The sequence below is a fragment of the Hippocampus guttulatus genome, chromosome 21 (genome assembly GCF_054856545.1).
Source record: "Hippocampus guttulatus isolate MCC_2025c chromosome 21, RoL_Hgut_1.0, whole genome shotgun sequence".
Lineage (NCBI taxonomy): Eukaryota > Metazoa > Chordata > Actinopteri > Syngnathiformes > Syngnathidae > Hippocampus > Hippocampus guttulatus.
The window spans coordinates 7,278,293-7,304,263 of NC_141281.1; the positions used below are offsets into that span (position 1 = coordinate 7,278,293).

At 45.8% G+C, this 25,971-nt stretch overlaps 3 protein-coding genes across 7 annotated transcripts; all 3 read right to left on the reverse strand.

The window, feature by feature from the left end:
- Positions 1-7,118: 7,118 nt before the first annotated feature.
- Positions 7,119-15,245, reverse strand: ezh2 (enhancer of zeste 2 polycomb repressive complex 2 subunit). 2 transcript variants are annotated; one of them, XM_086102037.1, is made up of 20 exons: positions 14,938-15,245; positions 13,806-13,929; positions 13,593-13,721; positions 12,866-12,985; positions 12,504-12,624; positions 12,232-12,399; positions 11,793-11,898; positions 11,245-11,408; positions 11,008-11,105; positions 10,513-10,744; positions 10,134-10,300; positions 9,927-10,062; positions 9,725-9,850; positions 9,395-9,573; positions 9,203-9,298; positions 9,059-9,140; positions 8,891-8,971; positions 8,594-8,678; positions 8,341-8,412; positions 7,119-8,123 (listed from the first exon to the last, which is right to left on the reverse strand). In XM_086102037.1, exons 2-19 carry the CDS (start codon positions 13,920-13,922, stop codon positions 8,352-8,354), a joined length of 2,268 nt encoding a protein of 755 aa, XP_085958163.1. In that variant the 5' UTR covers positions 13,923-13,929; positions 14,938-15,245; the 3' UTR covers positions 7,119-8,123; positions 8,341-8,351. The 2 variants fall into 2 exon arrangements, with proteins under 2 accessions (XP_085958163.1, XP_085958162.1); XM_086102036.1 differs by having other exon boundaries at positions 7,119-8,412.
- Positions 15,246-16,041: 796 nt separating this feature from the next.
- Positions 16,042-19,390, reverse strand: LOC147186922 (caspase recruitment domain-containing protein 8-like). 2 transcript variants are annotated; one of them, XM_086101338.1, is made up of 3 exons: positions 18,946-19,390; positions 17,774-18,681; positions 16,042-17,378 (listed from the first exon to the last, which is right to left on the reverse strand). In XM_086101338.1, the coding sequence occupies exons 2-3, from the start codon at positions 18,624-18,626 to the stop codon at positions 16,498-16,500; spliced, it is 1,734 nt and encodes a 577-aa protein (XP_085957464.1). In that variant the 5' UTR covers positions 18,627-18,681; positions 18,946-19,390; the 3' UTR covers positions 16,042-16,497. The 2 variants fall into 2 exon arrangements, with proteins under 2 accessions (XP_085957464.1, XP_085957463.1); XM_086101337.1 differs by having other exon boundaries at positions 19,071-19,389.
- Positions 19,391-20,164: 774 nt separating this feature from the next.
- LOC147186923 (ATP-binding cassette sub-family F member 2) lies at positions 20,165-25,891 on the reverse strand. Of its 3 annotated transcripts, XM_086101336.1 has the most exons (16): positions 25,745-25,891; positions 24,403-24,564; positions 24,115-24,327; positions 23,713-23,895; positions 23,446-23,617; positions 22,789-22,884; positions 22,614-22,716; positions 22,423-22,518; positions 22,209-22,328; positions 22,009-22,098; positions 21,817-21,927; positions 21,300-21,362; positions 21,077-21,205; positions 20,799-21,002; positions 20,463-20,583; positions 20,165-20,366 (listed from the first exon to the last, which is right to left on the reverse strand). In XM_086101336.1, exons 2-15 carry the CDS (start codon positions 24,539-24,541, stop codon positions 20,464-20,466), a joined length of 1,839 nt encoding a protein of 612 aa, XP_085957462.1. In that variant the 5' UTR covers positions 24,542-24,564; positions 25,745-25,891; the 3' UTR covers positions 20,165-20,366; position 20,463. The 3 variants fall into 3 exon arrangements, with proteins under 3 accessions (XP_085957462.1, XP_085957459.1, XP_085957460.1); XM_086101333.1 differs by having other exon boundaries at positions 24,115-24,564; XM_086101334.1 differs by having other exon boundaries at positions 24,115-24,569; positions 25,745-25,887.
- Positions 25,892-25,971: the final 80 nt, after the last annotated feature.

Consider the following 25,971-nt stretch of genomic DNA (forward strand, 5'->3'; position numbering starts at 1 on the left):
CATAGTATAGTAAGGCGTTTTTAGCCGAAAAAAACGACATAGTATAGTAAGGCGTTTTTAGCCCGAAAAAAGTGACATAGTATAGTAAGGCGTTTTTAGCCAAAAAAAAACGACATAGTATAGTAAGGCGTTTTTACCCCGAAAAAAACAACATAGTATAGTAAGGCGTTTTTAGCCCGAAAAAAACGACATAGTATAGTAAGGCGTTTTTACCCCGAAAAAAACGACAGTATAGTAAGGCGTTTTTAGCCAAAAAAACCGACATAGTATAGTAAGGCGTTTTTAGCCCGAAAAAAAACGACAGTATAGTAAGGCGTTTTTAGCCGAAAAAACGACATAGTATAGTAAGGCGTTTTTAGTCTGAAAAAAACAACATAGTATAGTAAGGCGTTTTTAGCCCAAAAAAAACGACATAGTATAGTAAGGCGTTTTTAGTCTGAAAAAAACAACATAGTATAGTAAGGCGTTTTTAGCCCAAAAAAAACGACATAGCATAGTAAGGCGTTTTTAGCCCGAAAAAACAACATAGTATAGTAAGGCGTTTTTACCCCGAAAAAAGCGGTCTGTTGAACTGGGGTTGCCTGGACCGAACACCTGCATGTGTACCCCTATGCTGCCAGTGACTGTGACTTGACCTGAACGATAGGTGTATTTGGCATGCACTATGGAGGGTTGCCAGTTAAAAAGAAAAAGTGTTTGGTGTTGTATTTTCACACATCACCAAGCGGGGTTTGAACCAGGATTGTCTGGACCGAACACCCGCATGTGTACCCCTACACCACCAGTGACTGTGACTTGCCCTGCACTATTGGCGTATTTGGCATTCACTAGGGAGAGTTTATAAAAAAAGCAAAGTGTTTGGTGTATTTTATTTTCACATGTGACTGAGCGGGGTTTGAACCCAGGGAGCCTGGACCGAAAGCCGCCGCGTGTGCCTCTACACTAAGACATATTGTTGTTTTTTTCGGGCTAAAAATGCCTTACTATACTATGTCGTTTTTTTCTGGCTAAAAACGCCTTACTATACTGTCGTTTTTTTCGGCTAAAAACGCCTATACTATGTCGTTTTTTTCGGGGTAAAAACGCCCTACTATACTATGTCGTTTTTTCCGGCGAAAAACGCCTTACTATACTATGTCGTTTTTTTCGGGCTAAAAACGCCTTACTATACTATGTCGTTTTTTCGGGCAAAAAATGCCTTACAATACTATGTCGTTTTTTTCGGGGTGGAAAACGCCTTACTATACTATGTCGTTTTCTTCGGCTAAAAACGCCTTACTATACTATGTCGTTTTTTTCGGGCTAAAAACGCCTTACTATGTCGTTTTTTTCGGGCTAAAAACGCCTTATTATACTATGTCGTTTTTTCGGGCTAAAAACGCCTTACTATACTATGTCGTTTTTTTTTGGGCTAAATATACTGTCGTTTTTTTAGGGCTAAAAACGCCTTACTATACTATGTCGTTTTTTTTGGGCTAAAAACGCCTTACTATACTATGTCGTTTTTTTCGGGGTAAAAACGCCTTACTATACTATGTCATTTTTTTCGGGGTAAAAACGCCTTACCATTCTGTCGTTTTTTGGGGCTAAAAACGCCTTACTATACTATGTCGTTTTTTTCGGGCTAAAAACGCCTTACTATACTGTCGTTTTTTTCAGGCTAAAAACGCCTTACTATACTGTCGTTTTTTTCAGGCTAAAAACGCCTTACTATACTATGTGGTTTTTTTCGGGCTAAAAACGCCTTACTATACTATGTCGTTTTTTTCGGGCAAAAAATGCCTTACTATACTATGTCGTTTTTTTCGGCTAAAAACGCCTTACTATACTATGTCATTTTTTTCGGGCAAAAAATGCCTTACCATTCTATGTCGTTTTTTTGGGGCTAAAAACGCCTTTAATACTATGTCGTTTTTTTCAGGGTAAAAACGCCTTACTATACTGTCGTTTTTTTCGGGCTAAAAACGCCTTACTATACTGTCGTTTTCTTTGGCTGAAAACGCCTTACTATACTATGTCATTTTTTTCAGGCTAAAAACGCCTTACTATACTATGTCGTTTTTTTCGGCTAAAAACGCCTTACTATACTATGTCGTTTTTTTCAGGGTAAAAACGCCTTACTATACTATGTCGTTTTTTCGGGGTAAAAATGCCTTACTATACTGTCGTTTTTTTGGGCTAAAAACGCCTTACTATACTATGTCGTTTTTTTCTGGCTAAAAACGCCTTACTATACTGTCGTTTTTTTCTGGCTAAAAACGCCTTACAATACTATGTCGTTTTTTTCGGGGTGAAAAACGCCTTACTATACTATGTCGTTTTCTTCAGCTAAAAACGCCTTACTATACTATGTCGTTTTTTCCGGGCAAAAAACGCCTTATTATACTATGTCGTTTTTTCGGGCTAAAAACGCCTTACTATACTATGTCGTTTTTTTTCGGGCTAAATATACTATGTCGTTTTTTTTCGGGGTAAAAACGCCTTACTATACTATGTCGTTTTTTCGGGGTAAAAACGCCTTACGATACTATGTCGTTTTTTTCGGGCTAAAAACGCCTTACGATACTATGTCGTTTTTTTCGGGCTAAAAACGCCTTACCACACTATGTCATTTTTTTCGGGCTAAAAACGCCTTACTATACTATGTCGGTTTTTTTGAGGTAAAAACGCCTTACTATACTTTGTCGTTTTTTTTGGGCTAAAAACGCCTTACTATACTATGTCGTTTTTTTCGGGGTAAAAACGCCTTATTATATACTATGTCGTTTTTTTCGGGCAAAAAATGCCGTACCATACTGTGTCGTTTTTTTGGGGCTAAAAACGCCTTTAATACTATGTCGTTTTTTTCAGGGTAAAAACGCCTTACTATGCTGTCGTTTTTTTCGGGCTAAAAACGCCTTACTATACTATGTCGTTTTTTTCAGGCTAAAAACGCCTTACTATACTGTCGTTTTCTTTGGCTAAAAACGCCTTACTATACTATGTCGTTTTTTTCAGGGTAAAAACGCCTTACTATACTATGTAGTTTTTTCGAGGTAAAAACGCCTTACTATACTGTCGTTTTTTTTGGGCTAAAAACGCCTTACTATACTATGTCGTTTTTTTCGGGCTAAAAATGCCTTACTATACTATGTCGTTTTGTTCGGCTAAAAACGCCTTACTATACTATGTCGTTTTTTTCTGGCTAAAAACGCCTTACTATACTGTCGTTTTTTTCTGGCTAAAAACGCCTTACTATACTATGTCGTTTTTTTCGGGGTAAAAACGGCTTACTATACTGTCGTTTTTTTCTGGCTAAAAACGCCTTACTATACTATGTCGTTTTTTTCGGCTAAAAACGCCTTACTATACTATGTCGTTTTGTTCGGGCTAAAAACGCCTTACTATACTATGTTGTTTTTTTCGGGCAAAAAATGCCTTACTATACTATGTCGTTTTTTTCGGGCTAAAAACGCCTTACTATACTATGTCGTTTTTTTCGGCTAAAAACGCCTTACTATACTATGTCGTTTTTTTCGGGCTAAAAACGCCTTACTATACTATGTCGTTTTTTTCGGGCAAAAAACGCCTTACTATACTATGTCGTTTTTTTCGGGCTAAAAACGCCTTACTATACTATGTCGTTTTTTCGGGCTAAAAACGCCTTACTATACTATGTCGTTTTTTTTCGGGCTAAATATACTGTCGTTTTTTTAGGGCTAAAAACGCCTTACTATACTATGTCGTTTTTTTCGGGGTAAAAACGCCTTACTATACTGTCGTTTTTTTCGGCTAAAAACGCCTTACCATACTATGTCGTTTTTTCGGGGTAAAAACGCCTTACGATACTATGTCGTTTTTTTCGGGCTAAAAACGCCTTACTATACTATGTCGTTTTTTTCGGGCTAAAAACGCCTTACTATACTATGTCGTTTTTTTCGGGCAAAAAATGCCTTACTATACTATGTCGTTTTTTTCGGGCTAAAAACGCCTTACTATACTATGTCGTTTTTTTTCAGGGTAAAAACGCCTTACTACTATGTCGTTTTTTTCTTACGGGAAAAACGCCTTACTATACTATGTCGTTTTTTCCGGCTAAAAACGCCTTACTATACCATGTCATTTTTTTCGGGCTAAAAACGCCTTACTATACCATGTCGTTTTTTTCGGGCAAAAAACGCCTTACTATACTATGTCGTTTTTTTCGGGCTAAAAAATGCCTTACCATACTATGTCGTTTTTTGGGGCTAAAAACGCCCTACTATACTATGTCGTTTTTTCCGGCGAAAAACGCCTTACTATACTATGTCGTTTTTTTCGAGGTAAAAACGCCTTACTATACTATGTCGTTTTTTTCGGCTAAAAACGCCTTACTATACCATGTCATTTTTTTCGGGCTAAAAACGCCTTACTATACCATGTCGTTTTTTTCGGGGTAAAAACGCCTTACTATACTATGTCGTTTTTTTCGGGCAAAAAATGCCTTACTATACTATGTCGTTTTTTTCGGGCTAAAAACGCCTTACTATACTATGTCGTTTTTTTTCAGGGTAAAAACGCCTTACTACTGTCTTTTTTTTCGGGGTAAAAACGCCTTACCATACTATGTGGTTTTTTTGGGGCTAAAAACGCCTTTAATACTATGTCGTTTTTTTCAGGGTAAAAACGCCTTACTATACTGTCGTTTTTTTCGGGCTAAGAACGCCTTACTATACTGTCGTTTTCTTTGGCTGAAAACGCCTTACTATACTATGTCGTTTTTTTCGGGGTAAAAACGCCTTACTATACTATGTCGTTTTTTTCGGCTAAAAACGCCTTACTATACTATGTCATTTTTTTCGGGCAAAAAATGCCTTACCATACTATGTCGTTTTTTTGGGGCTAAAAACGCCTTTAATACTGTCGTTTTTTTCGGGCTAAAAACGCCTTACTATACTGTCGTTTTCTTTGGCTAAAAACGCCTTACTATACTATGTCTTTTTTTTCAGGGTAAAAACGCCTTACTATACTATGTCGTTTTTTCGGGGTAAAAACGCCTTACTATACTGTCGTTTTTTTTTGGCTAAAAACGGCTTACTATACTATGTCGGTTTTTTTCGGGCTAAATATACTATGTCGTTTTTTTCGGGCTAAAAACGCCTTACTATACTATGTCGTTTTTTTCGGGCAAAAAATGCCTTACTATACTATGTCGTTTTTTTCGGGCTAAAAACGCCTTACTATACTATGTCGTTTTTTTTCAGGGTAAAAACGCCTTACTACTATGTCGTTTTTTTCTTACGGGAAAAACGCCTTACTATACTATGTCGTTTTTTCCGGCTAAAAACGCCTTACTATACCATGTCATTTTTTTCGGGCTAAAAACGCCTTACTATACCATGTCGTTTTTTTCGGGCAAAAAACGCCTTACTATACTATGTCGTTTTTTTCGGGCTAAAAAATGCCTTACCATACTATGTCGTTTTTTGGGGCTAAAAACGCCCTACTATACTATGTCGTTTTTTCCGGCGAAAAACGCCTTACTATACTATGTCGTTTTTTTCGAGGTAAAAACGCCTTACTATACTATGTCGTTTTTTTCGGCTAAAAACGCCTTACTATACCATGTCATTTTTTTCGGGCTAAAAACGCCTTACTATACCATGTCGTTTTTTTCGGGGTAAAAACGCCTTACTATACTATGTCGTTTTTTTCGGGCAAAAAATGCCTTACTATACTATGTCGTTTTTTTCGGGCTAAAAACGCCTTACTATACTATGTCGTTTTTTTTCAGGGTAAAAACGCCTTACTACTGTCTTTTTTTTCGGGGTAAAAACGCCTTACCATACTATGTGGTTTTTTTGGGGCTAAAAACGCCTTTAATACTATGTCGTTTTTTTCAGGGTAAAAACGCCTTACTATACTGTCGTTTTTTTCGGGCTAAGAACGCCTTACTATACTGTCGTTTTCTTTGGCTGAAAACGCCTTACTATACTATGTCGTTTTTTTCGGGGTAAAAACGCCTTACTATACTATGTCGTTTTTTTCGGCTAAAAACGCCTTACTATACTATGTCATTTTTTTCGGGCAAAAAATGCCTTACCATACTATGTCGTTTTTTTGGGGCTAAAAACGCCTTTAATACTGTCGTTTTTTTCGGGCTAAAAACGCCTTACTATACTGTCGTTTTCTTTGGCTAAAAACGCCTTACTATACTATGTCTTTTTTTTCAGGGTAAAAACGCCTTACTATACTATGTCGTTTTTTCGGGGTAAAAACGCCTTACTATACTGTCGTTTTTTTTTGGCTAAAAACGGCTTACTATACTATGTCGGTTTTTTTCGGGCTAAATATACTATGTCGTTTTTTTCGGGCTAAAAACGCCTTACTATACTATGTCGTTTTTTTCGGGCAAAAAATGCCTTACTATACTGTGTCGTTTTTTTCGGCTAAAAACGCCTTACTATACTATGTCGTTTTTTCGGGCTAAAAACGCCTTACTATACTGTCGTTTTTTTCGGCTAAAAACGCCTTACTATACTATGTCATTTTTTTCGGGGTAAAAACGCCTCACGATACTATGTCGTTTTTTTCGGCTAAACACGCCTTAATATACTGTCGTTTTTTTCAGGCTAAAAACGCCTTACTACACTGACGTTTTTTTCGGCTAAAAACGCCTTACTTATACATGGTTGTTTTTTTAGGCTAGAAAAGCCTTACTATACATAGTCGGGGTTTTTTTCGGCTAAAAACGCCTTACTATCCATGGTCGTGTTTTTCAGGCGTTTTTTTTTTTCCGGCTAAAAACGCCTTTCTATATATACATGGTCTTTTTTTTCGGCTAAAAACGGCTTACTATATACATGGTCGTTTTTTTTCGGCTAAAAACGCCTTACTGTACATGGTCTTTTTTTTCGGCTAAAAACACCTTACTATACATGGTCGTTTTTTTCGGCTAAAAACGCCTTACTATATATACATGGTCGTTTTTTTTCGTCTAAAAACGGCTTTCTATACATGGTCGGTTTTTTTCGTCTAAAAATGCCTTACTAAACATGGTCGTTTTTTTTCCGGCTGTAAATGCTGTCTCACTGCAGCATGGCACTTTGTATTTCAAATTGGTTCTAATTCCCCAAAAAAATAAAAAAAAGAAAGCAAAGAATCATTTTGAGTTTATTGTGCAGATCGAAAAACAAAATCCATGTAAACAGTCAGCACCATTTTTTCTCCCACATTGTGTGAGAAATTGACAATGAGAAGAAAAGAAAAATCTGAAAATGAAGCTTGAGTGCTTCCTGCTGATTGTCTCTCCCAGTTGAATGCAAACACCAACGAGCAGCACCTTTTATTTGTAAACAGGACCAGCGGACTCTGATGTCAGACACATACATTTGTTTGCCCCCCCAAAAAACAAAACTAGAAAAAGCTGCAAGTGGAGCTGTGGTGACATCCACAGCCCAAGATTGACTTTGTTTAGTTTTGTTATTAAAGCAGGAAGTGGATTGGGCAGCAGGCCAGAGTGATGTGGCGCTAGCGCAAACATTCACTCACGTACAACACCCCCCCCCCCCCTCCGCCGCCACCAAAAAAAACCCCAACCCAAATCGCATCAATTTCATTTTGGATTCTGTGGCAGTGACTTATTTGGAGCACTCTGGTACAAAACAACAAATCTTCTGACTTGCCTAACACAGCATTTATTCCATTTTCTATTCATGTGCTCGATTGTCCATGCAGCTACTTGTTCCTGCCCGTGTGCTTTGTTCTTACAAGTAAGACGAGTAAAGCCACGGTGTGTTACTGCCCCCACTTCGGAATTTCTGGTAGCCCTTATTGATAAACTTCTGCACTGTAATACTAGTAGGCATATGGAACAAGGAATGGAACATAGCCTTCTTATCAAGGATATGGACTAAATGCTGAAACCTTTTCATGTCATTTGGTTTTATCAGGGGGTGGCTGGGTGAAACTCCCCCAAAAAACTTTCTTGTCGCTCGTTCGACGTGTTCGACGGGACCGGTGGATGTCACCGTCAAGAAATTGCTTTGTGGCCAAAGAGGCCACAATGTCCAAAAGGCAAAAGGTTGCTGAGGTGTTGGCGACATCATGATGCGCTTCAAGTGACTTGCGCGCAAACACAAGCCTGCCGCTGCCAACTTGGGTCCCTGAAAGTTCGAGTGACAACACACTTTTTTTTTTCTTTCTCCTGGTGCCATAGAACTTGAAAATTGCAAAAACACAATCATCAATGTCCCATTTTCATCTTCAACAGAACAAAAAAGATGCTTCAAATCCTCCGGAACTGTTTTTTGTTTTGTAAGCCGACGGTTGTGCTGAAGAAGGTACTAGATGGTGTCGCTTCCGTGTGCATGTCAGGCTCACCGTGAACGTGGTCAGGCAATCTCCATTTCGCGCTCGATGCCGACATACTTGAGAGCGTCCGCTTGACTGTACCTGAAAGAGCAAACAACTTATTACGACCTTGACTTAAGAATTCAATTTGTCTCAGGATTACTATCCTGTTCACATCTTAAGCGTGATGTTTAACATACAACAATAAGCACACCAAGCAAGCAATGGCTCGAGTTTGCCCCCCCCCCCCCCCCCGTAAGGTCAAGTGTTTGCTCTGGCATACCTGTAGTCAAAGAAGAGCTCCTCGCCCGTCTGAATGGCGCGCTTGGCGAAAATGCCGATCCTGTGGTCGCCGTTCACCATCATCACTGAGGAAAACACGCGGGCCAGTCAGCCAACGAGTCAACCTTTTTCCGCTCGACTTTTGTTTATCACGATTGCTCTTTACAACCCACAGTTGCGGATTGAACAAAAGCAAACAAGGCGACTAGTTCGCACTAGTACACTTCTGGGACCGCTTCAGCTTCCAACGAACCGAAATATAGCTTCGACACACGACTGAGTGGGCGCGTATTCTGACCTTTGGCGTAGCAGTTTGGGTTGACGGAGTGGTTGGCGAATCGGATCTTGTTGCCTTTGCGGGTGGCATCGACGACAAAGTCTGATGGGCATCACAAACAAAAAAGCACAGACTGATGTCAGCAACAAAAGGCGAGTTAGCCGAGACGTTATTTGTGTGCTTTGTTACCGTTGTTGAGGTTGAAGAGGAAGCTGCACATGTATTTGTCGTACACTTTGCCCCGGCGGTCCGCTTCATCTTGGGAGATGATCTGAAAAGCACGTCCAAGCATGTTAGCATTAGCACTCGAGCGCTCAGGAGGGGCGTTCCTACCTCGCCACAGTATTCCGAGATGAACTCGTTCTTCTGGACCGGCTCTTTGATGAAGATGCCCCAACCCGCCACGTCGGAGGGCGCCAGCAGGAGGTGCTGGTTGGGAAATGTGGAATGAGAGGTCACGACATAACAAAATGGCCGACTGACTATCTGGTGTCCGCCGAGGGACATTAAGGAGGTGCGGCTCACCTTCTTGGCGCCTCTCTGTATGGAGCAGTTCTTGCAGGAGACGTTCTTGCTGTCCCAGTGGTCAGCGGCGCCGCAGGTGAGGCAAAGGTCGGGGTCGCACTCTCTGACGGCCAGGTAGCACGGACACTGCTTGGTGTTACACTGAGCTTTGCAGCGGCACCCCGGGAATCGGTTCTGGCCTGCAAATGCATCCGGGACGCCCTCGCGGTCATGCAAAGCATCGGCGTCCCACTGTCATGTGCCACGATCGTGTCATTCGTCGATGGTCGCGTGTTGCGGTGACGATTACGTGACGCGGGAGGAACGGTCTTGTGACTTTGTTGTTCTTACACTCCGAGCTGCACTGGCAGAATTTCTCACAGAAGTTCTGGGCGGTGACGCACGGGCAAGACGAGTCGCAGGGCTGTCTGGGGTGGTCGCACGGCTGGTAGTTGTACACATGATTGGAGGAACCATCTGCAGGGGGGGGCACACGGAGAGCTCGTCACCCATCTCGTGAGCCGGGATTTGGCGGCGTGGACTGAACCCTGACCTTTCTTGAGCTGGATCTTCCTGCAGTGCGTGGCCCAAAGTCGGTGTTTCCTCTTCTTCTTCCTGGGGGGCGTGTCCTCGTCTTCGGCAGGAGCACGCGAAATGATGCTCGACTCTTTCACCCGGAACTCGTACACCTGACAAACGTCGACACGTGTGCTGGAATCGACGTCCAAGGATCTTTCCATCGGAGTCAGTCGGCGCTCACCTCCCGGCATGTCTTGGTTCCAATGAGCCTGGCAATGGCGCAGTAGTTGTCGTAGTACGTTCCGATGAGAACACGGAAGAGAGACGCGTCTGCGCCGCTCCACTCCAGCGCCTCGGCCGGAAGCTTCATCTTGAGTTTGACGGGGGTCTGACAGCGAGAGTTGCCCTCTGCGGCGCACAAACCAGGCTGTCACTCAAGCAACCGCCATCGACTGACCCCTTTTTACCGCCGCGCTTGTGCTAGTGCTAGTTCCGTCCTAATGTAAAGTAGTCTGCCGTGGTCGTTCTAACAACATAAACCACATTCACGTGATAAGTCGACCTCATAATGGATAAAGCAATGTCGATAAAAATGCAACGTGAATGTCGGGCAATGTGACCTGAGCTGCTTCCGCTGTTGTCGTCCTTCTTGTCATCGTCGTTGTCTCTGTCGTCATCTTTGCCGCCCTCACGTTCACTGTCCGTGTCTTTGGTCTCCGAGGAGACGGCGGTGGGCGTTCCGGGTCGGCTGTTGGGCAGACGTCCGCGGCGACGCCCCGTCGTGCGCTTGGAGGGCGTCTTGGCACGCTCCGCCGCGCCCACACCTCCAGCGCACTCGCTTACCTCAGCGTCCTAAAACACAGTCCGTTTGATTGAAGCGCTGGGCCATGTGGCCTTAAAATAAACCCACACGCCCCCTAACAAAATTCTAATGTAGAAAACTCATTTAATTCGTTAAAATATGCAAATGAGATTACTTTTCACTGGGCATGAATTTACATAAACTTCCACCTAATTATTACAAATAAGCAAGTTAAGCGCACGGATCGGCTGATCCGTATCACCAAAGACAGCAAAAATAACACCGATCAATCAAATCAATCCATGGTCCTCACCTGCAGCAGGTACATGTAACAGTCCACGCCGCAGGGCTTGCCGTCCTCCAGGTTCTCCAGGTTCTTGCGTTTGTACGTGTTGGGCGTGGCGTGGAACGCTGGAGGAGGACAAAGCGTAAAAGCGGCAGCCAATAACGCACTTGATCGCTACACTCGGGTGGATTTTTTTCAGCTATCGGCACTTGACTGGAGTCGTCTCAGAGACAAAGGGAGCAGAAGGCGGCAGCAGAAACTCACGGTGGAGGAAGCAGTCGTATTTGAAACAGCGCCTGCAGAAGAGCGTGTGGAACGAGTGCAGGCTCTGCTCACGCTGCACCGAGCGAGCGTTGGGACCGTCGATGTTGGGCGTGCATTCGGGGGGCAACGCACCGGGAAGCTGCTGCTGGGTTAACTCCTTGTACCTGCCACACAAACGAACACCCACACGTGTCTTTTTTAAAATTTCGCCACTTTCCCCACAATACCGTGAAATATCGTATTGTGAGGATCCTTTCGTATCGTCTCTAGATTTAAGTTTTGTTTTTTTCTCGCTAAAAAGTGCCACCCTGAGGGGAATATGGTTGCATTATCTGCATTATCAAAATGGAAATGAGAGTGAAGTAATATAACATTTACACAAAGACGTTTCATTCATGAATTTGGACTTGATATGTAGCTTCCAGCAGTAGCAATAAAAGACCACTAGGTGTCAGTATGGCTTTGCAAAAGCCTTCCTGATGGCTCTCATTGCTGCGTGCTTTGACTTGCGACGAGTACACTTGCATGCCAGTTGCCTGCGTTCGTACTTCTCTTTCAGCTCTTCGGTGGAACCTTTGTCAGGGAACATGGCCGAGATGGCTTCAAAGATCTTGTCCGACGGAAACTTCTTGCTGCAGTCGTCGCCGGCTCGGCCTGGACCACATCCGCAGTTAGTCCATTTGGCTACAGCGCTACCTTGACTTAGCAGTTGAATTTGTTCCGGCACTAAGCTCGCAAATCCATCTTTTGGCCCTTCCTTTTTTTTTTTTATCAGCTCGAGAGTCGTCACATTTCAACACACCAAGAGTTTTTGTCAGAAACATTCAGGTTTAATTTTGAAGCTCATCAACCTCGACCCCTTTCAGAAACGATTGGCAGGACAAAACTCAAATGGGGCATTCCTAAATCAAGGTAGCACTGTATGCAGAAAACATCCATGGGGGACATGCAAAGCGAGCCATCCGTCCGCGCGAGCGCATGACTCGCCTTCGTTGACGTACGACGCGTCGTCCGGCTGCTCCCGCCCGTCGCACATGGCGTCCATCTTCTCCACCTTGAAGTCGTGCTCTTCCTCCTCGTCTTCCTCGTTGTCGCTGTACTGCGCCAGCGAGCTGACCAACTCCACGAAGATCTCGTCGTTGATGAAGCCGCACTCTGCAAAGCCCACAAACTCTGATCAACACTTCCACTTCCAGCAGGAAGGGGTGAGCGCAACGGGACATGACACGCGGACCCCCCCGCCCCCCCGGCATCCCTACCTCTGTCTCCATGAACTTTTCCGTCATAGTTCTTGATGAGTTCCTCAATGAACGTGCCATCCTGGTCGAGGATCTCGTCTCCCATGTAGGGAATGTTATAGAGGACCGTCTCGTCCTCCACCTGACATGCGACGGAAGAGCAAGCACTTGTAAACTCAGCCTCAATCCACGTCGCACTCTGCTTGAGCCTCATTCGCCGCCTACCGCTTGGAACCACAAACTCGTGAATGAAGCATTAGGTCATTAACCTTGAGCAGAAGCAATACCCCAGTGGTTCGGGAGGCTTCATTTTGTCCATCCCGATCAATATCCCAAGATTTTTGGGAGTGCTGTATGCGGGTTCAACAAGGGGCTTCACTGACCATGAAGTTCTGCTGCAGCGGCGACCACGAGTACATGACGGGGATGGACGCCACAGCGTTGAGGGTCTTCAAGGGGATGACCTGGCGGGGGAACTCAGAAAAGCCGCTGTCCACTGTGCACTGCACACGAGCAAAGAGAAAGCGCAACTTGAGGACAAGAATCACTCACATGTCAATGGCAACCCGATCATATGTGTCACAGGTTCACATTAGGCCAGCAGTAGTGGATCACTTTCTGCCAGCCAGAAGTGTTCCAACGCCCATGAACCACTTAGTGTCTCCAAATTAGAGGTCAGACGATTGATCGAATTGACAGCTACTGATTATCAAACAAATCAACAATTATTTTGATGACTGAGTATTTCATTTATAGACCTGGTAGCACTTGGAACTGTGCAAATATTCGCAATTTCGGCCTTTCACTGTTTGGCAAGCCATGAACAACATGTTTGCCTGTTTTCCGACGGATGTTTATGGACCAAACCAGTGAGTGGATCAGAACCATTTGTTTGTGAACTTTGTGCACTGCCAGTTTGAAATAATGCGCTGTTATTGAAGAAAGGAATGGAAAATGTGTTTTTTTTTTTAAATCCGAATCATTGATTGTTCAAAAATGAATGAACAATGAAAATGAATGGACAAAATGAATGGATTATGAAAAAAAGGATAGTCAGCACAGGGCGAGTCCCAACATTGTTGGGAATAGGATCGTTGGCGAGCCGCTGACCTCTCGCGTGCCCCTGAGCGAGCCGACAGACGTCATGATGTGGACGGGCTGGATGCGCCGTGTTTTCCACTCCTGATTCAAGATGTCGGTGCGTTCCAGGATCTTCTGGCGGTTGTTGTTGAACATGCTCTGAAAAGATCAGAAGAGAAAAGTCGGTGGACATAAATGGACAACACGCTTCGGTTTGAGGAGCGGACAACGAGGCGCACAGACCTTGACCTCGTCTGCCCGCCTGAAGCGCTTGAGCTGACGCAGCCTCATGTACTCAGACTTGACTCTCCTCTTCCAGCGGGCGGGACCTTTCTCGGAACGCTTGCCAGTCAGCACCATGATCACGCTACGGCCGCACACAAGGTGGAGAGTCACCAACAGGCTTTTTGTTTATCAGCTGATGTGAATCAACTATACGTCATGGCGAGACTGTCGCAATGGGATTTCACAGAACAAAGCTTCGAATGGGCACGTTATGATCTGGAAGTCAACCGTGAGACACAATGTACGCCCACGCCTCGTCTACGATGCAACTTCCTGACTGTGAAGTTTCAGTGTAAGCCAAGGAATTTCCCTCAATGTCAGTTAACAGGAAACACAGCAGCACCATCACCTACTTGAACGCAACTACTCATGACTTAAATACATTTACATCTACGGCAGGAAAATATATGAAAGTGCTGTCACTGGCATGTAGAAGAACAAAGTTGTTCAGTTGATTGATCTTTGGATACATTTATCATAATTACATCTATTAGTGCATCTATCAGTCTGTTCCTGGGTCTAACAGGTTGTATGCACGTATATGCACAATAGTCACCGTTTTGGTGACTTTACGAGGACATGCTAATCATGTCTATTACATCGAATCTACTGTACGTCTCTTGGCCCGCACCTAACACGTATATCGTACGCACAATATTGACCAATTTTCTCTTAAGTGGAGTCCAAGTTGTGACATTGAGAGGAAAACATCGCACACTTTCCTAATTTCATGACCTGACTATAATTTCACCTCTGACAGGAAATTACAGTGAGATTGTTTGCATACAAGATAATACTAAGACTGCAAAGTACGAAGTACAAGGGTGCTTGTGGTGGGAAAAATGAATCGATGTAGCAACTTATCCATGACTTGACGTGCGACTAGCAGGTTGTTGACGATGCTACGCACGAGGTTGACCGACTCTGGCGAGAAAAGTGTCGCACAAGTTGCGCTTTTTAAGACGAACGACAACAACTCCCGACCGGACAGGAAAAGCCCACTCGATTGGCACCGCAGCCGGCCCGGCTGGCTAAGCAAGCTCTTGACAAGTTCCCCAACCCATAACAAAAAGGAGACTCTCGGCCTTGCCTGTGCGCTGGGCTCCTCCGTCTTCATCCAGCAACGCGCTGCCAACTCCGCCAAGTCGTCCTTTGTGTGCCGAGCAACTGCTAGCACCGCGCTAGCTCGGCGGCTAGCCAAGTTAGCTAGTCTAGGAAGAAGAAGCCTTTCGCTTTGGCGGACAAGGACTTGGCTTCACAGGGGCCCGACGTCTGTCGGCCAAAATTGAATTTGACAACGCGGCTTTACAATCGGTGGCAGCGACGAAACAATCCAATTCGACTCTCATTCGTCGCTGTGCGCACCATTGATGTCTTTCTCTTCTTCCACTACCGCAGCGGCCGATTCAAGAGGCGCCAAACGTTTGGACCAATCACAGGGGTCGACATTAGGCGAGCCGAGTGTCGTGTCAGACGATAGGCCGTTTGTCTTAGGGTGTCATCCAATGGAAGCTCATGAGCGACTGGGGGCCTGCGACTGGGGACATGTGCATACGCTCCCTTTGTTCCCTCGAAGACAGGAAAAACATTTTTTAAAAGCCTTCGAAAAGCTGGTTTCTATGGCAAACTTTTAAAAACAACGCTTCAACAATGACTTCAACACCTGGCTTCGACACCTGTCACTTGTCGCTTCATTCAGCAGTAAACATCTGGTCAAGATGACGGCGTAACATTTGTTCACGGAGATTATTGGTTTAATAAGAGGACAGTGTGCGTATCACTTAATATAGTTTGGCTTGTCTGCAGCTAGATACATTTTATGACATCCTGTCAAACGATGAGATTATATGAAGGGTCGCCAAGTTTATCTAACCCCGCCTCCAGAAGACGCTCATTGGCTGTTACAATGCTGCCTTCAGCTGTGCAGGACATGTCCATCATGCATTCGTTCATTTCAAATTTTACCCAGTTGGATTTGTCCAAAATCGTTTAAGGGTGTCCAAATCCGGTCCACGCTGTATGTTTTAAACTTATCCTTCCTCCAACGCACCCGATTCAAATAATCAGGATCTTGTTCATTCTGAAGAGCTGATCATTTCTATCAAGCATATTGGAGGAGGGAGACATGTGCAACTATCATTCTATCTCTGGCAATAAAAAAAACTGTACTTTTTTAAAAATTCTAACACACAAAAATGTTTAACTTTTCTTAATTGTAGGTACAGGGTCAAAAAGTACAACAGATTCATAACATGTACAGGTAGGTCCAAAGAAAATACTTCTGTGATCAGCGATGTTGATTGCACCTGTCACATTCTTCTGGCAGATTGGTTGTTGATCAAAGACATTTATAGATGAACTGATATTACACAGCTACAGAAAACACAGTTGAAGACATGCTGGTTGATAAAATGCAAGTCGTACCTGTTCATAAAATGATCACGATTTGCTTCGTATAGTATGTTGTGAAAACACTCTCAAGTAACAATTTAGAGAAATGAAACAGAAAGTAAGTGCGTGTGAAATTATAAAATGCTGGAGGGCCTTGAGGGCCGAAGATGCCCACCCGTGGTCTCTTTACTAATCTTCCGTCCGTCTGTCTCCTGGGGACCCAGGCTGCATTCAGGGTGGTCTCTTGCGACATCGATGTTCACGTCAAACCGAGATTATCCGCATTGTAGGGGTCTTCCTCACGAAGAAACCTAACCATCATCTCGCTCGCGGATTCACCTTTATTAATGATTGTGAAGAGGAGGAGACGCGCCTTCCTGGTTTGTATCGTTTCGCTGTTCAGCGCCGCTTCTTCAGGCTCGCCGAGAACATTGGCTTGGAACAGGCGGCTCACCAACGTCTCCAACATGGCCATCGATACCCGCCGGATGAACTCGGACGAAACTTTTCTTAGATCTCTAACAAAGGATCCATGTCGTCTCTGTGCCTCTGGCACCAAAGGAACCAAGGCACCCCAGATGGAGTCCATGCCATTATGTTCCCTCAGTGTCAGGTGGATTGACCTAGAGTTGCCAAATCCAAATATTTGGAACGTAGGATTGTAGTTGTGAGACACTGGGTAAAACTTCGCCCTGTCCGGTTGAATGTCTAATTTCGTCCTGCTGGCCAGCGTGTACCGCCGCAGCGGGACCAGCTCGCAGTCAGAAATGGTCTCGATGAACCTCTCGTTGCCGTTATTTCTCGCCCTCTGACGTCGCAATTTATCCAGCACCACGTTCTCCGAGAGTAAAAGCACTTGGAGGGACGGCACCCCAGGATCAAGGAAGAGGGCCACCAGAGCTCGGATGGGCACGAGAGGCGTGTCGTCATTTTCCATTAGCCCAAAAGCGGAGCAGCTCGAGATGTTGGCGACGACGTGGGTCGGGGTGGTCTCCTCGGGGCTGATCAGCTCCAGGCCCTCGTGCCTTATATGGGCCACCCACAAGGGGTGGCCCACCTCGCCCGCCGACAGGATCTCGCAGTGCGGAAAGTGAATTTGCCGCACTGTCAGACCCTCGCACTCGATGTCAAAGAGCGGACCTGCATATGGAAAACCGTTAGAGCAACTTCACTTCTATTTTAAGATCCACGCGCTAGGTCCCTTTGTCCTCACTAGTAAACCAAATCACTGCACTGGTCGAATAACTCACCTTTCCATTAACCTACCAGTACTTTATTTTTCCCTCTAGTACCGGTGGCGCTTTTGGCCTACTGATATCTAATTTAACTCTACTCATAAACGATTCCTGCACTAGTAATGTGTCATGCACTGGTAGCTTGCTAATCAGGATTATGGAATAAATGCTTAAAAAGCTTTCCCTAGAGCCGTTTTGAGTCCAGTGGTTCTTCGAGCGTGCTGAATCGTTGTACCGGTGAGGCCAAAGTTCGTAGTAGTAGACAGACATGAAGGCTATGAAAGAAGTTTCTTTCCATACCTGCGGGCTTCTTGCAGTGGGAGGCCAGGAGGTCCATGTCCCAGGAGACCACGCTATAACGCACATCCCCTTGTCCGTCCACGACGAAGACCAGGCCCGTGGCCGTGCACTGGTAGCCGCCGGCCCGGAAACAATGTAAGTGGTACGTTTCCTTGGGCCCCCCCAAAGTGATGTCCGGCGTGCAGTGCTCAAAGTTTTTGACGAACAGGTCCAATGAGCTGGCAGATGCCGTCACGCCAGGGCTCTTTTCCGTTTGTCCGGGCCAAGTGCAGCTGAAAGAGCGAGGCAAGCGGGATTGGTTCTGGCTTCCCGGCCATCCGCTTCGGTCAGAGTAGCAGACATGAGGAAAGGCCGGGACGGTGTAGGTGTAGGTGGCCGACTGCTGTTGCTCGGATGGGTGCAACTCCAAGCGGACCACGTGTGTGGTCTTGGGAGGAGGCCCGGTGAGGAAATCGGTGGTCACTGCAGAAACTACAGGCAGGGGATTTGAAAATGGATCGGGGAGAACCAGATTGGAGAGTTGCGGATGATTTGAATCAGCACAGCCGGCGTGATGAACCTCAGCCAAGACGTTGTCTAGCTGGTCATCGGCTTCCGAGGGCCGAAAACTGTAGTTGACCACGCACAACACCACATGTTTCACCACTTGAGACAGCCAGCTGTAGAATGAGCTTCTTCTTTTTGTCTTAATTTGGGCCGACCTCATTTTGGGGATGCCACGCGCGCGATGGCGCCAAATCACCGTGACCTCCGGCACTGAAAGCCGCTTGACATGTGCAACCCCGAGTTGCTGTTGCTCTGCCTGTCGGATTTTGTCCTCTTCCAACTTGGGTGTTGACGTGACTCTCGACATCTCGGTCCACCGGGATGTCTGTATGAGTCCCACGCCGACTCGCTTCTTCCTCAGCCTGAAACATGAAGCACCTCATGACTTGTATTTCACCCATGCAGCACGTCGCCGAGGACTTTCAGCTAAATGACGGTTCCCTGTCTCGCGAGTGCTCCAAATTATGAATTTTTCCAAATATGAGCTGTCGCTTGGTCAATGTGGTGCTTTGTGTTGACAAAATTTGAATTACATTGGAATCAGCCAATCGCAGGGTACACATAGAAAAAACATTCGCGCTCACAATCACACCTTCAGGACAATTAGGGGTGATCAATCAACCTACTATGCATGATTTGGGAATGCGGGAGGAACCCGGAGTACCCAGAGAAAACCCACGCAGGGACGTGGAGAACATGCAAACTCCACCCAGAAAGGCCGCAGCCGGAATTGAACCCCGCAACTCCGTACCGTGAGGCCGCCGTGTTAACTGCACGCCTACCGCGCCGCCCGACTGGTGTTTCCTCAAGTCAGACCATGGGTAAATGTTGACATTTACAGCAGTTCGCACAGAGTCGTACGTACTCCTGCCCTGAATTGTTAGCGAGGAAAACAAGTGTACAACCAAATGGACAAGCCAGCGTACTGGTAGGATATAAATGCTGAAAATGGTTGTAAATGCTGCCAAGCGGCGGTGTTGAACTCACCTGTGGCGGCGTTGCACTGATTTGTGTTGTCAAATTGTTGCAAGATGAGTGATGCGTGCGTGTCCTAATCTCCTGTTCCTGTTCTACCTGAAACTGATGTCATGTGATCACACGGAGATATTTTCAGCACCATTTCATTCTTTCATTTTAGGCAGTGATTCCAAAGCACACTTGCGCGTCGTGACAGATCTTCAGGTGTGCGGCTTTTGCTCCAAAAAGTCGTGATTTCTTTTCGCCAAGAATGTGCCAGCGACGTATCGCGAGCCAGCAAACGAGTGAAGGCCACCTGTTGACAACCTTTCAACGGTGTAGCTTTGTTCAAATCTGCCATCAAATCGGCGGACAGCAACACTTGAGTCAAAAACATCCTCAAAGTCATAATTCGCTATCGCAGAAAGAAAAAAAATCTCTTCTGGTGTGCTGTAGCATTTTTTTTAGATAAAAGTTTGGGGAAGCACTTTAAGACTAAGCATTTAACCTAGCAGGGGATGGAAATTGAATTTGTCCAAGGCTTCATTTTTTTTGTGGGGCTTCTTTGCCATCAATAGGAACCCCCATTGACGGTCTGACATTTGCAACTTCCTAGATAGCTACATCACAACGAATCCTTTTTTCCACGACAATGAATTTGTGAACGGGAATGTTGTTCACACCTGTCCAGCGGCTTGCTCGACTGCATTGTTTCGGAAGACAAAACAAAACTTTATAATCTCAGAGATGGTTGTCTGGTCCTTTGATGGTAAACGTCATTCCAACACCGTTTCTTTGTTTTATCGTCACACGCACCTATTTTTAGTTATTCAGTTATTCTGATCTTTTATCTGAGGAAAACAAAACAATAAAAACTTAAACAACAGATTGTCTTTTTCCCCGAAGTTGTGTTTATTCAGATGGACCTTTATTGCATTACATTGTTAAATAAGGTAGAATTTCTGCTTTTACACTGAACAGAATAGGCAACTTTTAAATAGGATGTAAAAGTCGCTGAAAAGTAAAAACTCACAAAGACAACAGCACAACGGAATGCGCTGCGTGTGACTCAGCCAATCGGGAGTGCAGCCTGCAGAGAAGGGGCGGGGACGAGGGAGACCGGTCATTAGCACGCAACGGCATGCGGCGCACCGATGCGAAACCGACGGTGAAACGTGCAGCTCACGTTAAATGTCATGCGCTTGCTGCTTTTCGATCTTGGATTTCAAGTGCTCCTTGTAGGCCAGGATGTCGCGCTTCCACTTGGTGATGGTCTGCTTCTCGCACACCCAGATTTCCTGGGCGACCTGCGACAGCAAGCAGCAGTGTTTGGGAAAAGAGAAGATAGAGGAACAAACAGTTATAATTCTTGTTGTGTGATCAAATGAATTAAAAAAAATAAAGAAATACGATTCACAAATCTAGCAATAATGCGATTTCATAGATTTTCTGAAGCGCTCCAGCTGCGCATCAACGCCACCTCAAGGGCTTCCCGGGAAGCCTGTTGGCAGTTGACACGTACCTGCTGGATGAGCCTGAAGTCGTGGCTGACGAGCATGACGCCGCCGTCAAACTCGTTGATGGCCTCGGCCAGCGCGTCGATGGTCTCGATGTCCAGGTGGTTGGTGGGCTCATCCAGGAAAAGCATGTGCGGGTTCTGCCAGGCCAGCCAGGCGAAGCACACGCGGCACTTCTGCCCGTCCGACAGATTGCGGATGGGGCTCACCTGGGGGGGGGGGGAGAAACTCTGGGTCAGTCGGCGCGGCGCTTCTCCGTATCATCACTTGTCCCGGCTAGCACCTGCTGCTTCCCCGTCAGCCCATAGCGGCCGATGATCTTCCTCATTTCTTCCTTCTCCTTGATCTCGGGGAAACACTTCATCATGTACTCCAGAGGCGACAGGTCCAGTTCCAGCTGCTCCGTCAGGTGCTAGCGCAAATGCAAAAACAAAAGCTCGTAGAACCACAGTGACAAAGACACGCGTGGAGACACGCATATGCGCACATTGCCGACTTTTTCCTACCTGGTGGTACCTGCCGATCTTGACGTGAGAATGTTTACGGATCATGCCGTCTGTGGGTAGTAGCTGCAAACAAAACCAGCGACGTTTCAATCATTGGACTCTGCCCAAGAGCAAAAAATGCTCTTGCCAGATTGTGCCTCCTTTCAGGGCAACACTGTCAAACGTCCTACTTTTACTCATCAAAACAAATTACAGGCGCCAAAAATCTAACCGATCAAAAACTAAAGGCATTTGAGACGTCGTTTAAATGAAAATGGTCGGAAACCTTGAATTTCTGGAGGGCTTCCTGAAAGAAGACTGATGATCTTTTGTGCGTTTTCAATACAAGGTCACCTTTGACCTCAGAAAACAATGACCAAGCAGGAAATGAATCAGTTTCAAAAAAGGAATCGTGACCTTAAAACCGAAACAAAGATTTGGAGAAGCGTGACCACCCCTAATAGAGATATCTTGAGTTTTCTTAAAAGCCAATGAGGCTTTAGGCGGGTTGAAAAGGTGCGCGTTTGCGTGACCCTACCTCTCCCATGAGCAGCTTGAGCAGGGTGGACTTGCCGGCACCGTTGGGCCCCACCAGCGCCACGCGGGTGTCCAAGTCGATACCAAACTCCAGGTCCTTGTATATGTGCGGCTGCGTGGCGAGTGGAAAAAACGAAGAGCGTGAGAGAGCGGCGCGACCGGACGGCGGCGATCTCAAAAAGCGCGTCCTCACCGTGTTGTCGCTGTATTTAAAGCTCACGTTCTGAACCATGATAACAGGAGGAGGGATCTTCCCACAGGGAGGAAAATAAAATGACAGCGTCTGCGCAAATGTGACAAACGAGCACCCTCGTTCATGAGCCACACCAAATGCAGTGAACACAAATCTAAAGTGTACCTCAATAGGGCGAATCACCCTTGTTGCGCCGTTACCTTGTCATTGACAACTTTTTCAGTCAGGCCCGAGGCCACCATCTTCTGCAGTGTCTTTTCTTTGCTCTGCGCCTGCCGGGCCAGCTTGGCAGAGCCGTGACCGAAGCGAGCGATGTAGTTCTGAGGACGTGGCAAACAATTCATTTGGTTACTTGAAGTGCAACTTTCCCCCCCAAAGATGACTTTTGATGAGCAGCAAGCAGGCCGCGTTTACCTTCATGTGTGCAATCTGGTCCTGCTCCCAGTTGAAGCGCTTCATCTGGTTCTCCTCCAGCTCCTCTCTGGTCTTCACGTACTGGTCGTAGTTACCCTGCACCACCACAAAAAACAAACGAGACATTCGCAGGCTTCTCAAATGTTTTTTTTGATGCTGCTGCATCAAGTCTTTGCTTGCGTTCATCTCACCGTGTAGTACTTGAGTTTCCTCTGATGCAGGTGGATGATGTTGGTGCACACGCCGTTGAGGAAGTCTTGCGAGTGTGAGATGAGTACCAGGATGCGTTTGAAGCTGACCGGGGCCAAGATGGGTGTCAAGTTTTCACAGTGCCAGGGCGCAGGGCAATGTTGGCACGCAACTTACGATTTGAGCTCCTCCTCCAGCCACACGCACGCGTCCAGGTCCAAGTGGTTGGTGGGCTCGTCCAGCAGCAACATGAACGGTTTGATGAAGAGGGCTCTGCGACACCCACAAAATGGAGACACGCCTTGAGTACTTGGGACTTTAAGTTACACGTTCAGGAGGCGCAACAATCAAACCAAGCACCTTTTCTTGATTTTCCTCTTATGTCATAGTTAACACACATTTGTGGCTTTTGCTTTTTGGGGGGGAAGGCAAAGGGGAAATTAAACTGGAAGCGGTACGCTAAATTACGAGCCACAACTTCTGAGCTGTAGCTCGGCTGTTGTTGCCCAACTTCAAACTGACGGAATTTCAACCTTTCAGCTGGAAATCTTCTCAGATTTCTCCTCTTGGGATGAATCAGTCGCCAAAAAGTAGCTCCAACTTTTAATAGTGTTGCATGTGTGCCATTAAGCAATACCAAAAAAGAAACTGTCATCAACGAACAACTAATAAGCAGTTAAGAAAAACAAATAAAAAACCCAAAAAGGATTTATGCAAAACAAATTATTACACAACAATTGGAGGGATAATGATTCCAAAATATTGGCGAGCTGAAGCGCCAGTTTTACTGCTCGTTAGCTGAGCATCAGATGCGTTGCTACATTCTGCGCTGACCTGGCGAGGGCGACGCGCATCCTCCATCCTCCACTGAAGTCCTTCAGCTTCTTCTGCTGCATAGCGGCACTGAAGCCCAAACCGTGGAGGATCCGCGAGGCTCGTACCTCCGCCTTGTCGGCGTCCAGCTCCTCCAGACGCTCGTATAGCTCCATCAGCTTTTCACATTCGGCTGAGGGAAGACGCAAGAGCGCAAAGTCAAGAAAGAAGTGCACCTTTTGTGCTCGTCAATGTGGGGATGGACAAAGCCTGTCGGTGGCGCCGTACAGTCTTCGTGCGCCAGCCGCTCGGCCTCCTTCTCCAGCATGATCCTCTCCTCGTCCACTTCCATCACGCAATGCAGGGCCGTCTTCTCGCTGGGTGCCATCTCCCTGGTCAAGTGGTAGATATCGATGTGCTCCGGAATGGGGATTTCGCGGTGCCCGATTGCCGACAGCAACATGGACTTCCCTGGGAGGCAAAAGGAAGAAAGCACCGCAGGATTTTACTAGCACAGTTCAGTAAAGTATGTTACCAACACATCGGACGACTAGAATGCGGCTCATGATAAAACGGACTTTTACTCCCTTGGATTAAAAAAAAATGGAGTAGGTGGACTGCGGACCAGGAACCCACAGGGGTTTCATAGCAGCCTTTGCTGCCGCTGGGGGGCAGCCGCTCCCCGCTCACCTGTGCCGTTGAGACCGATGAGGCCGTAGCGTCGGCCTGAGTTGAGCTCCAGGCTGGTGTCGACCAGCAGCTCCTGGCCGTGGAAAGTGAGCGACAGGCTGCTAATGTGCACGTCCGTGCTGTTGGGGTGCGAGGACAGCACGCCCGTCACAGCGCGTGCCTCCGTCTTGGCCAACTCAAACTCATCCAGGTCCTTGGTCAGGCTGTCTACACCTGCGTGACAAAGCGTTGGGATGTTAAAAAAAGCGCATGAATGCTTTGATATCGCCCAGCCGACAACTTTCTTACCATTGCTGACGGCTCCATTGGACTGGCCCTCCGCTTGGTCGCACTCGCCGTTCAACTCATCGGGCTTCTTGGTGCGCTGCCGGGCCTTGGCGGCCTCCTTCTTCTTCGCCGCCTTCTTTTTGGCTAAATCGGAAGGCATGGCTGTGCTTTCTTTGCTGAGGGCTGCTCTGACCAAAACAACAATACATCAACGATCAGCCATGGGACTCCTTTTATTGGCTTCCACGCTGGCTCAAATTTCCATTGGCTCCAAATTATGATTTCATCAATGGTGTCAACTACAAATTCCGCTTAACTGTGCTATTTATTCCTTTCAACTTATGCAGTGCTTGTCCCTTCTGCACTCTTAATTGGTTTTGTTCTGTGCATTGTTTTCCAAATTAAATCACATCATACCGCCCAACTACCATTGCAAACTGTTAAATCTTTTTGTTGGGGGGTAAACATGGGCTGCTGGCTGTTTATAATTACTTTAAGTTGAACATTACATTGACTGTTTCTCTGTTGAGCAAGATTTCCAATGATACCAACCTGTTGAAAATAGGATAAAGATGAAGAATGTTTGCAACAATGATTCATCAAGAAAAAAAAAAACCTCAAATATTGCTCTTCACATTAGGAGTCATAACTAATCAGAGGAAAATGAGACTTAAATCACTGAAAATGTCTTGAAACCATCAATCATAAAATAACGCGGGTCGTGTAAAATTAGCTCTTAGGAATGTCACATCGATCTGTTGTCATGGAAACGTCACACGTCGTCATTTGTCGGTTTTGGGGTTTTAAACGATGAAAACATGTTGATGACGAAGCGGGGATGATTTGTAAAAGGCTTTCGTCAAAACAAAACAAACAAAAAACGTACGCTTTCGGTCTAGAAATCAAAACAAAAAAAAACGTGTGCTCATGTCTCACCTGCTTGCACGTTGTTCTGCCAATGTTAGCCCATGTAGTCGGTTACTTTAGCATCACGTGCTAGCGGTTACCGGCATCTCAAATAAAAGCTAAAATAATTTACCGAGCCGGTTAGCTCTTGGCAAGCGAGCTGATGCTGGTATGTTTGGACTCGGGCGAGAAAGTCATCATTAACGGGGCTTAGTGTTGCCCCGAAATTAAGATAAGCTAATTGAAGTGAAACTAAGGTTATGCGAAGCTAAGGCTAAGCTAAGACTAGCCGCCATAGAGAGGCCTGAAGCGGCATGATAACGCAAGGCCACGCGAACCGGCAACAAACGAGACGAATTGGGCGCTTTACGTTAATGTTCTGCCCTCCTCACTTATCATTTTTTCGCCGCTAATGTGCTCAGCGGTTGTGTGGCGGCTGTCGACGGTGTTTTCTTACCTTCTCTACGATTTCGTGGACTGAGGAGCACACCGACTTCGCGTGTCCACTTTGCCGGCTGGAAGCCGCTATTCAGAACGCCAGACACGCCAAATATGGTCAAAAGAGGCGGGGCCCACGAAACGTTTCCGCCTCTTTCTCGCGGGACTGCAGTAAAATGGTGGAAGAAAAAATACAATAAAAATTAATATTGAGAAATATTAAGAAATAACACAGCCACGTAACTG

Coding starts and splice junctions, on each gene's coding strand:
- ezh2 (XM_086102037.1), bottom strand. CDS start 13,922: ATGGTGCTGACTGGCAAGCGTTCCGAGAAAGGTCCCGCCCGCTGGAAG. Junction 11,106..11,244: donor ATACGACTGCTTCCTCCACC/GTGAGTTTCTGC, acceptor GTCCTCCTCCAG/CGTTCCACGCCACGCCCAAC. Junction 9,574..9,724: donor CTGCCAGTGCAGCTCGGAGT/GTAAGAACAACA, acceptor ATGCATTTGCAG/GCCAGAACCGATTCCCGGGG.
- LOC147186922 (XM_086101338.1), bottom strand. CDS start 18,626: ATGTCGAGAGTCACGTCAACACCCAAGTTGGAAGAGGACAAAATCCGA. Junction 17,379..17,773: donor CCACTGCAAGAAGCCCGCAG/GTATGGAAAGAA, acceptor TTCCATATGCAG/GTCCGCTCTTTGACATCGAG.
- LOC147186923 (XM_086101333.1), bottom strand. CDS start 24,541: ATGCCTTCCGATTTAGCCAAAAAGAAGGCGGCGAAGAAGAAGGAGGCC. Junction 22,717..22,788: donor CTGGAGGAGGAGCTCAAATC/GTAAGTTGCGTG, acceptor GGCCCCGGTCAG/CTTCAAACGCATCCTGGTAC. Junction 22,099..22,208: donor AAAAAGTTGTCAATGACAAG/GTAACGGCGCAA, acceptor ACATTTGCGCAG/ACGCTGTCATTTTATTTTCC.